Source organism: Astatotilapia calliptera, chromosome 3 (assembly GCF_900246225.1).
Source record: "Astatotilapia calliptera chromosome 3, fAstCal1.2, whole genome shotgun sequence".
Lineage (NCBI taxonomy): Eukaryota > Metazoa > Chordata > Actinopteri > Cichliformes > Cichlidae > Astatotilapia > Astatotilapia calliptera.
The window spans coordinates 47,206,607-47,217,725 of NC_039304.1; the positions used below are offsets into that span (position 1 = coordinate 47,206,607).

General features: G+C 41.3%; 1 protein-coding gene across 1 annotated transcript; it reads right to left on the bottom strand.

Moving 5' to 3' along the window:
• Positions 1-330: 330 nt before the first annotated feature.
• On the bottom strand, positions 331-6,471 carry LOC113010412 (immunoglobulin superfamily member 2-like). Its single transcript, XM_026149431.1, has 6 exons — positions 5,488-6,471; positions 4,806-5,159; positions 3,481-3,846; positions 3,003-3,368; positions 1,231-1,590; positions 331-1,020 (listed from the first exon to the last, which is right to left on the bottom strand). Exons 1-6 carry the CDS (start codon positions 5,819-5,821, stop codon positions 911-913), a joined length of 1,890 nt encoding a protein of 629 aa, XP_026005216.1. The 5' UTR covers positions 5,822-6,471; the 3' UTR covers positions 331-910.
• Positions 6,472-11,119: the final 4,648 nt, after the last annotated feature.

An 11,119-nucleotide genomic window follows, 5' to 3' on the forward strand; every position in this document is an offset into this window, starting at 1 on the left:
GTCAGACTGCGTAAACTCCGTTTCACTGCAGGGTCCCTTCATTCTTCACATATCCGTGTCGAGATGAGTGCAAATCTTGAGGCTGAACAGTTTATTAAATTGGAATTTGAAAATGAATTTATGAATGCAGAATTTATTCTAAAATGTATTATTTAAGCACAGAATTCTTTATTTCATGACTCTTGTGGTCCTCCATAGTTCTTATAACTGGTTTATTCTATTATTATTCTATAACTTTAAATAAATCAGTTTAAATAAATAAACACTTGACACGAATAGAGTATCACTGTTTATTATTAGTAAGCAAAAATGACAAAGAAGCTTGCACAGGAAAGTTATGTAACCATTGAGATAAGAAAACACCCAAAAAGAGCAGAAGCTGCACATGATGAAAGACATGATAAATTTAACCTTCCCTTCTTTCATTTAAATAATTCTGTTCAGGCACTAAACAACTAAACCTTCATGGGAAATAAACAATAAACCTGATAAGGAAATGACATGGAAAAGCCTTCACAAAGACCCATACTTTCCCTGCATTAAAAACATGTTTTGGGTCCTCCACAGAGGTTTCAGTCTTCCCCCAAGGGAAAATAATGATGATTGTAATCAAAACTTTTTAATATATTCTTATATTGCTTGATTTTTAACAGTTTATAGACTATATGCCCACCCCCACACATTTCCAATCAAAACCAGAAAACCCCCCAAGACGTTAAAAAACAAACAAGGGCTGTGTGAGACATTTGCAGCTGACTACCTCCTGCTGGATTCACATCACTGTGAACTCATGTCTGTCCTCAGAGCATCTGGCTTTTTGCCACGAAAGGTGGGATGAGTGAGATGAAGAGAAAGTTTTACCTTGGTGCTTGGCTGTATTTGTGTTGTGCTGTTTTTTTTCTCCTTCTGTCTATTGTGTCATTTTTATGTAGTAGATTATACTTGCAAAAGAAACCAATAAAAGCACAATAACAACTTTCAGTCCAACAGCCCCATCCTCTCCGTGCCCCCCTGGCTGACCTGCAGGTGAGAAACAGCTGTGAGGTATCAGCTGATCACATTACAAAGATCAGCTGCTACACACAAAGTCTCATCATCAACATTTTTAAAAATAAACAAGCTTCAGCTCTGATCACATCTTTTTATGTATCTTGAGTTTTCGACTCCCAACCGGACACCTCGGAAAATAACTGAATGTGTCCAAAGCCAAAATGAATTTGACTGACTTACCTTTTGGAATAACTTTTAGGTGGATGATGCTGATGGGATCAGTCTTTAAAATGTCTATCTTTCTACCGTCTCTCACTTCCTGGATGATGCAACACTCGTATGTTCCACTATCAGCAGTCGTCACATCCTTCAGAATCAAAGACATGACTCCATCCTTCATCTGTCTGTCCTGCAGATCCACCCGGTTCTTAAAAGATGGATGCTGATAATATGAAACAAACTCTTTTTCCCAGTACCAAAAGACATATTGTGCCTTCAAGTCACGTCTGCTCCACTCTACACCTGGTATGAGGACAGTGTTTGGAGCTCGACATGTCAGAGTGACGTTCTGTCCAGACTCAGCTGAGATGTTTTTTTGGCCTGAAAGAGAAAAAAAAACAAAGAGCAGAGAGGTTAAAGAACTAACTGATAACTACAACAGCCAATCACAGACAAAAAAAATACAAACCAAGAAAAAGACCCAACGCTATATATGTATATGTCTCATGTTTCAACTAGTTCTTCAACGTGCAGCCCTTTACCTACTTTGTCTAAGTTACTATAAACATTTAGGAATAACAGAAGTGAATCACCTCTTTTCTGCAGGCTGTAGCCAGTTTTAAAGTATAAAGTACGACTACAAAGATCCAAGCTTCAGACTTTTATTCTTCTCAGAAACATCAGACATCAAAAACCAAGAAGCAGCTATATGTATTCCAGGGGTCGGCAACCTGGGGCATGTGAAGGCTTAACTGATGGCACGACCATATCTGGAGTAGCCATCGGGCACACTGGGTATTTGCTTGGTGGGCCGATGATTTTTAATTTTTTTTTGTAATGGTATAAAAATTGAAAGATGGTGGATTGGCCAGATGTTGGCAGGTGCAAAAATAACTCAGTTGTTTGGTGGTGGCTATGGCAGAGCTTCCCAGAGATGGATGAGGGAAGGGGAGGCAGGAGGAAGAGAGACGCGAGGCGGCTGCCGGTCTGAGTGTCAGGTGAACTGAACTTCAGGTAAGAAGTTATGACCTGCAGTCTATCTGGGTCAGATATAAACCAAGTTTAGGTGGAGTTGATTTTCATTATGCTGACTTTTTCGTACTGGGTACTAGCTAGCATGAGTTTCTATACAGCTGGGTGGTGTTCATGGAGCTGCATTTTCACCTGCTGGACATCACTACCTGACAAGTTTAACTGTATTCAGAACATTACAGAGGCCTTGTTGACAGTATTTGGCTCTACATGTCTGTGTGAGCAGATTTTCTCTGACACAAAAAGTGTCCTGAGGTAGCCGTCTGAATGCTGGACACTCGGAGACCTGTGTCTCTGTTTGGGAGACCAGAGATCACATTATCATGTGTATCTCTGTTTTAACAAACATGCCATATTGGCCCAGTTTATTTTTCTTATCATTGTTGTCAGGAGACCATAAAAAGCATTTGCATTCTCTGTTGTACAGTTCATTTGCTGTTATGGATAAAAAAAGTCTTGTGTTTTGTTTCAAAATAGCTGATAACTATTCGCTGATAGCTGCCAACATTTGCGAACAAAAATAATCCTATAGAGTGGTTCTATATAGTGTGTAATATATATATAATTTTTTATATAATTATATATTATATTATATATAATTCTTTATATATAATTCATATAAAGCGTTATTAAATTTATTGCTAATGCAATCATATGGCACATTGACTTCTGAGGAAATTTTAGATGGCACTCATAATCAGAAAGGTTGCCTACCCCTGATCTATACTAACAATAGTACTAACTGAACTCTACCAACTCACTTTGAAGAAGAACACTCAGGTAGGTGGTGCTGATGGGGTAACTATCCAGACTGGCTCTCTTCCTGCGGTTCACTCCTCTCTGCGCCACATAACACTCGTATGTTCCAGTGTCATTAATTGTCACATTCTTCAGAATCAAAGACATGTCTTTATCCTTCATCTTTCTGTCCTTCAGATGCACCCGGTTCTTAAAAGATGGATGCTGGTGGTAATCTGGAAAAAGCTTGTAGTCCTGATAATAAAGGACATATTTTGGCTCCAAGTCAACTCTGCTCCACTCTGCAGCTATTATGGGGTTGTTGCTGCTTAGAGCTTGACATGGCAGAGTGACCGTCTGTCCCATCACAGCTATGATGATTTTTTTGTCTGAAAGAGAAAAACACAGAATGGTTAAAGAAGAGAAGTGATCACTAGAGCAGCCAATCATATATATTTATATATATGTGTATGTGAGTGTGTATAACCTGAACCAACTCACTTGACGGAACAACACTCAGATAGATGGTGCTGATGTGGCGACTTTTCGGACTGGCTATCTCCCAACCCAACGATTCCCTCTGGACCACATGACACTCATATGCTCCCGCGTCATCAGTAGTCACATCCTTCAGAATCAAAGACACGTCTCCATTCTTCATCTGTCTGTCTTGCAGATCCACCCTGTTCTTAAAAGATGGATGCTGATTTTCTGGATGAAATCGCTGATTCTGGTAAGAAAGGACATATTCTTCTCCCAGGTCAGTTCTTTTCCACACTACAACCATGATAAACTTTAAATCGAGGAGTGGAACTCGACATGGTAGAATTACGTTCTGCCCAGAATCAACTGTGATGTTTTTCTGGTCTGAAGGAGGAAAACAACACACAGAGTAGAGAAATCAAAGAACTAACTACAGCAGCCAGTCACAGAAAAAAAATTATATTTTTTTATATATGTATATATATACATATATATATATATATATATATATATATATATATATATATATATACACATATACATATATATATACTTTTCCACTCATCCACTCATACTTTTCCACTCTACTTTTTCCCATTCCCTCGCTCATAGACACCCAGCGGGTATGGCAAACTATTCTCACGGCAGTACGGACTACACTGCCCATGAGGCTACATTCGTTAGGGCTATGCCTGCAACAATCAGCCTGTTTCCGTCACATTAAATCATTTTTGGAATAAACATTTTTTAAAACATTTCTTCATGTCATTATGTGGGCTGCAAGTAGAGGTGACATGGGGCGCGAGATTGAGACACAGGCATTAAAGCCTTGTAATGCATGTTTTGTTTGGGTTTCCACTGGCGTGGAATTACCAGAAACAGAGGGCACAGCCTAACATATGAAACAGGAAAAGACCGCAGTGTAATCCATTTATTTCAACAAAGTAACTGTATTCTCAATATCACCTTTTTAAACGGTAACTGTAATGGAATACAGATACTCATATTTTGTATTTAAATTCGTAACACCGGTACATGTATTGCGTTACTCCCCAATACTGGTGGTACCAGAGAGCCAAAGAAGAAAGGACGGGGAGCCATGAACCATCATGGAAGAACAGGCCCCTGCACGGCACGTAGTACTGGCGGATAGAGGAAGTGGCTGGCATCCTGAAATTCTACCAGCAGCTCGACAAAGCTGGACCGGAAGAAAGCACGGAGTCACCAATCATGGCATGGCATGCTATTTTTTCATGGTCAGTGTAAATGTCGGGTACAGAAGATTATATAGGTCCCTCATCCTATTCATGTGAACCCTTCCTTCATGTAAAACTCAAACTTACTTGGAGGAACAACAGTTAGGTAGGTGATGCTGATGGGGTGAAGATACAGACTGGCTCGTTTCGTTTTTCTCTGGTCAACGTAACACACATAGAGTCCTGAGTCATCAGCTGTCACATCCTTCAAAATCAAAGACACGTCTCCACCCTTCATCTGTCTGTCCTTCAGATCCACCCTGTTCTTAAAAGACGGATGCTGATAATCTGTATCAATCTCATCATCCTGGTAAAAATGGACATATTCTGGCTCCAGGTCAGGTCTTATCCAAAATGCAGCTATGATGGGGTCATTGCTGTTTGGAGCTTGACATTCTAGAGTGGCCGTGTCTCCCCCAATAATTATGTTGTTATTGTGGTCTGAAAGAAGAAACAAAATAGAGCACAGAGGTTAAAGAACTAACTGATCACTACAGCAGCAGCCAATCACAGAAAAGAAGAAAACAAAGTAATATCTATACATATATATAGATAGACAGATCTAATAGACCTACATTGTATAGGTTGCTATGGCCATCTGAGTACAACAGATGTCTACAAATGCACCTGTCTTTTACAGGCTGTAGCCAGTTTTAAAGTATAAGGTACAAGTACAAGGATCCAAGCTTTGTTCACCTCAGAAACATCAGACATCAAGAACCAGGAAGCAGCTTCATCTCTACTAACAAACTGAACTCTACCAACTCACTTTGAAGAGAAACAGTCAGGTAGGTGGCTCTGATGTAGTAACCATCCAGACTCGTTGTTTTGCTGTGGTTCGCTCCTTTCTGGACGACGTAACACTCGTATGCTCCCGAGTCATCAGTCTTCACATCCTTCAGAATCAGAGACACGTCTCCACCCTTCATCTGTCTGTCCTTCAGATCCACCCGGTTCTTAAAAGATGGATGCTGGTAATCTGGAACAAGCTTATTGTCCCGGTAAAAAAGGACATATTCTGGCTCCAGGTCACGTCTGCTCCACTCCACAGCTACAATGGGGTTGTTGTTGCTTGGAACTTGACATGGCAGAGCGATGGTCATTCCAGTCTGACCTAATATAACTTCTTCTACTGAAAGAGGAAACAACAGAGGGGTTCAAGAGATCAACGAACAACCTGAGCTACTGGGAGATCAGGGAGCTTTTTACTGTACATTGCTTCAGACAAACACAAGGGGCACATTCAGTCAATGACTGTGTTAAAAGTCCGCTTGTTCACTGTAGCTGTTTTATACTACGTTACCCATGATGCACCTCGGTATCTGTACTTCCGGTTGGGAACATGTTCAGCGCAGTGCTGCACAGATGAGAGGTGTGTCGGAGGAGTAATGTATTTACCTGCATTCAGTGTGAGTTAATACTGCGTGCGTGCTTACCATATGACCACACACACACACACACCCAACACCCATATACACACTCACACCCCCTTTACCTGCATGTGAATACTGTAATGCCTCCCTACCAACGCTGTACATCCTGTTGATGTCATCTGCCACCTCCTTAGTAAAGTTATTTGAACTACATCACTGTGGAGTACCATTCCTTCTGACCGAGGACGACTCAGTTGAAGCGTGATCGGCAATCGGTGCAAACATACATTACAGACTGACTGTCTAGTGAAGGACTATTGTGTGAACTCACTTAATGAAGGGCTACTGTACTTACAGCACCACTGTTTCATAATTACTTATTATTTAGTCTATAAATACACTGTTATGCTTTGTCTTCTGTATATTTTATATATTTTATTTTATTGTTTACTCTATTTAATTTGTAAAATATGTATACACACACACACACACACACACACACACACACACACATAGAAAAACATATCTAGTATACACATCCAGTAATGCATATACTATTATATATTGTACATATATTTATTAGTCTCAGATTTAGCCATTCTTATATTTTTCTTGTTTTACGTTATTGTATTTTTGTACCCTCCCAAACAGTGGTCACAAATCAGTCCAAATGTGTGGTAGTGGGCACATCTGCCATATTGAGATAATCCATCCCACCTCACAGGTGTGCCACATCAGGATGCTGATCTGACATCATGAGTAGTGCACATGTAACCGGTGTGATTCTGCGTTGTGTCTGATAAAAAAGGTAAAAGAAAGAAAGACCTCCAAGTAAATAATTTGCCCACTCCAGCTCCTCTCCCACAGGGGAATTGTGGAAAAAGGGGCTGGCATTTATTTTTACATTAAACATAAAGTATGCATTTACACGTAACATATTTGACATAAGATGAAACAAAAACAACATGAAATCTGGCATACCTGATAAAAAAGGTAAAAGAAAGAAAGACCTCCAAGTAAATAATTTGCCCACTCCAGCTCCTCTCCCACAGGGGAATTGTGGAAAAAGGGGAGAGGCAAAAGGGGTACACTGTATTTATAGTATTGCACCAAAGAAGAAGAAAAGAATGAGGAGGGGCTCTAACTGATAATGAACACAACTACAGGCTTGGAGGTCCTAAAAGTCAGGTATAAAAGGAGAAGTTTGGGGGTTTAGAACACATTTTGTGTAATTATAACAATGTTATTTATGACTCTGTTACACACAGGTGTACCTCAGACTGCCCACAACAAAAGGCCACCCTGGAATGTGCAGTTTTGTCTCACAGCAAAATGCCACAGATGCCACAAGCAATGGGGGAGCGTGCAATTGGCATGCTGACAGCAGGAATGTCAACCAGATCTGTCGCCCGTGCATTGAATGTTCATTTCTCAACCATAAGCCGTCTCCACAGGCGTTTCAGAGAATATGGCAGCACATCCAACCGGCCTCACAACCGCAGACCTCGTGTAACCACACCAGCCCAGGCCCTCCACATCCAGCAGGTTCACCTCCAAGATCGTCTGAGACCAGCCACCCAGACAGCTGCTGGAACAATTGGTTTGCACAACCAAACAATTTCTGCACAAACTGTCAGAAACCGTCTCAGGGACGCTCAACTGCATGCCCGTCGTCCTCATCGGGGTCTTGACCTGACTCCAGCTCGTCGCCGTAACAGACTTGTGTGGGCAAATGCTCACATTCGATGGCGTCTGGCACGTTGGAGAGGTGTGCGCTTCACGGATGAATCATGGTTCACATTGTTCAGGGCAGATGGCAGCTGAGAATGTCCCAGTTCTTGCATGGCCAGCATACTCACCGGACATGTCACCCATTGAGCATGTTCGGGATGTGCTTGACCGGCGTATACGACAGCGTGTACCAGTTCCCACGAATATCCAACAACCTCGCACAGCCATTGAAGTGGAGTGGACCAACATTCCACAGGCCACAATTGACAATCTGATAGACTCCATGCGACGATGTGTTGCACTGCATGAGGCAAATGGTGGTCACACCAGATACTGACCGGTTCTGGGTCCCCAGACCCCCAATAGTGCAAAAAACTGCACATTCCAGGGTGGCCTTTTGTTGTGGGCAGTCTGAGGTACACCTGTGCACTACTCATGATGTCAGATCAGCATCCTGATGTGGCACACCTGTGAGGTGGGATGGATTATCTCAATATAGCAGATGTGCCCACTACCACACATTTGGACTGATTTGTGACCACTGTTTGGGAGGGATGGTTATATTGTGTATCTGGAATGAATTTTAGGTCTCTACGTCCATCCCATGGGGAATGGGAGCAGTAACAAAGGTGTTGCGTTTATATTTTTGTTGAGTGTGTATATATATATATATATATATATATATATTTTTTTTTTTTTTTTTTTTTTTTTTTTTTTATATTTATATAAAATAAAAGAGTGTTAACGTACTACACCGGTCATTGTAAGTGGGCTAAAGCAGTTAATTAAAAGTAGTCTAACATAAATGTAAATTCTGTAATTTGATTATTTTAATAAATAACTTGGATGGATTAGATGCTGGCGTGACCACAGTACACACATCTGCTGTTGCTCACAGTGGTCCCAGGTACCGCTCTGGGAGTTTGTGTGTTCGCTCAGACACATGAAAAATTAGGAACATTGGATATCAGATGTGCTTTGGGGTGAGCTTTGACCTGTAGGTATTCAATTCAGTTCAATTCAATTCAATTTTATTTATATAGCGCCAAATCACAACAAAAGTCCCCTCAAGGCGCTTCATAGATACAGAGAAAAACCCAACAATCATATGACCCCCTATGAGCAAGCACTTTGGCAACAGTGGGAAGGAAAAACTCCCTTTTAACAGGAAGAAACCTCCGGCAGAACCAGGCTCAGGGAGGGGTCGGCCATCTGCTGCGACCGGTTGGGGTGAGAGAAGGAAGACAGGATAAAGACATGCTGTGGAAGAGAGACAGAGGTTAATAACAGATATGATTCAATGCAGAGAGGTCTATCAATACATAGTGAGTGAGAAAGGTGACTGGAAAGGAAAAACTCAATGCATCATGGGAATCCCCCGGCAGCCTACATCTATTGCAGCATAACTAAAGGAGGATTCAGGGTCACCTGGTCCAGCCCTAACTATATGCTTTAGCAAAAAGGAAAGTTTTAAGCCTAATCTTAAAAGTAGAGATAGTGTCTGTCTCCCGAATCCAAACTGGAAGCTGGTTCCACAGAAGAGGGGCCTGAAAACTGAAGGTTCTGCCTCCCATTCTACTTTTAAATACTCTAGGAACAACAAGTAGGCCTGCAGAGCGAGAGCGAAGTGCTCTAATAGGGTGATATGGTACTACAAGGTCATTAAGATAAGATGGGGCCTGATTATTTAAGACCTTGTATGTGAGGAGCAGGATTTTGAATTCAATTCAAAGGTATGAGAAAAAGAAGCAGGTGTAGCAGGAAGACAGGACAAGCTCAGGTAAACAGAGTGCTCACAAGCTAAATGACGCAGCGCTCCTCCTCCCACATTTCTGGTTTAACAGAATTGCTTGGAAAAGAAACAGACCTCAGATCAGTCCTTAAGCTTTAACTTTCGGCAGATGTGGCAGGTCATACAGCCCAGTTAAACACACCTTTAAAACAATGAACAGAATCCTTGAAGAGTGTTAATAATTTATAAATCTGAAATTTAATCTCACCTGCAGACGAGAGGCAGACAGACAGTAAAGTCCAGCAGATAAATGCAGACGTTACAGCAGACATTGCTCCTTCGTTTAAAGTGTAATAAATGTCCAAAAGATCGTGGTATTCTTCAACAATTAAAAAATCCCTGAACTTAAAATCTGATGTTTTTTTAAAGAAAGCTGAAAGTCTCTTAGTGTGATACCAGTAATCAGTTAACTTGTTCTTCCGATGGTCCAGACAGACGAGTGTTTCTTTCTCTTTCTCTTTACTCGAGTTTACGGTAGCGCAGTCTGCAGACCTTTACGTCTTTTTATTGGCCCGGTGAGCGTAAACACTGTTGATTCGTGCCAATAGGAGCGGCGAATCCCAATGTAGGCGACCAATCGATGGAAGTTTCGTCACCAAAACAACACCACGCAGCGGAACAGCGAAGAAGCCGGTGTTCTGACAAAACTTTTGACAGATGCATCTATGGTCAGAAAGGGTTTGAAGATCACACCTTTTAAGAGATGTGGGAATTATATTGTCAGTACAGCAGCCAAAAGGACAGACCTGAGAAGTTCAGTGATGAGCAGAAGGAGGTCATTCAGAAGGCACACAGTTTTGTTTGTTTGTTTGTTTTTTCACTTTATTTATCACATTTTAGACATACAGTCAAGTTAAACGGGAATCACATAAAAGATGACATTGTGGTATTACAATTTGGAACAAAGAGAGTGACAGGGACAGTGAGACAAAAGTGAGAACAAAAAATAAAATAAATTAAGGGGAACATAAATAAACAAAAGTTAGCAAGAGCCAAATTCAAGTTAGTAGTTTCAAACGGTTACAGATGTTAACAGTCACGAGGGCCTTGGTGTTTTTTGATGAGGAGATTGTCCTTATGTATTGTGCAATTTCCATTTTTAATACAAGAAGTTCAGGCTTTCTGCCGAGGACTTTGCTTTTGTGTATATGAAATTTTGCCAAAAATAAAACCAAATTTATAAAGAAGAAAGCATCATTGTCCGTGTCTTTAAAATTATAACAGCCAAAGATAACATCCTTATAGTATAGTTGAAGATTAGGGAGAACAGAGTCAGTAATAAACTTGTGGAAATCCTTCGAGAATCCTTCCCGACGTCAGTCTCCGCCTGCTTCAGCGACCGTTTTTCCCTTCGATCCTTTTTCTCAGCCCGGCTCCGCTCGCTCTCCGTCTGTAACGCCAGTTCCGAAGCCAGGCTTCGTGCACTGATCGTTACTAGAGTAACTGCTTGCCTGTTCCAACCCATCGCTAGCCTTCGCCGCGTTTGGGTCTAGCCAGCACGCCAC

Coding starts and splice junctions, on each gene's coding strand:
- LOC113010412 (XM_026149431.1), bottom strand. CDS start 5,821: ATGACCATCGCTCTGCCATGTCAAGTTCCAAGCAACAACAACCCCATT. Junction 5,160..5,487: donor CCTGACTGTTTCTCTTCAAA/GTGAGTTGGTAG, acceptor TTCTTCTTTCAG/ACCACAATAACAACATAATT. Junction 3,847..4,805: donor CCTAACTGTTGTTCCTCCAA/GTAAGTTTGAGT, acceptor TTCCTCCTTCAG/ACCAGAAAAACATCACAGTT.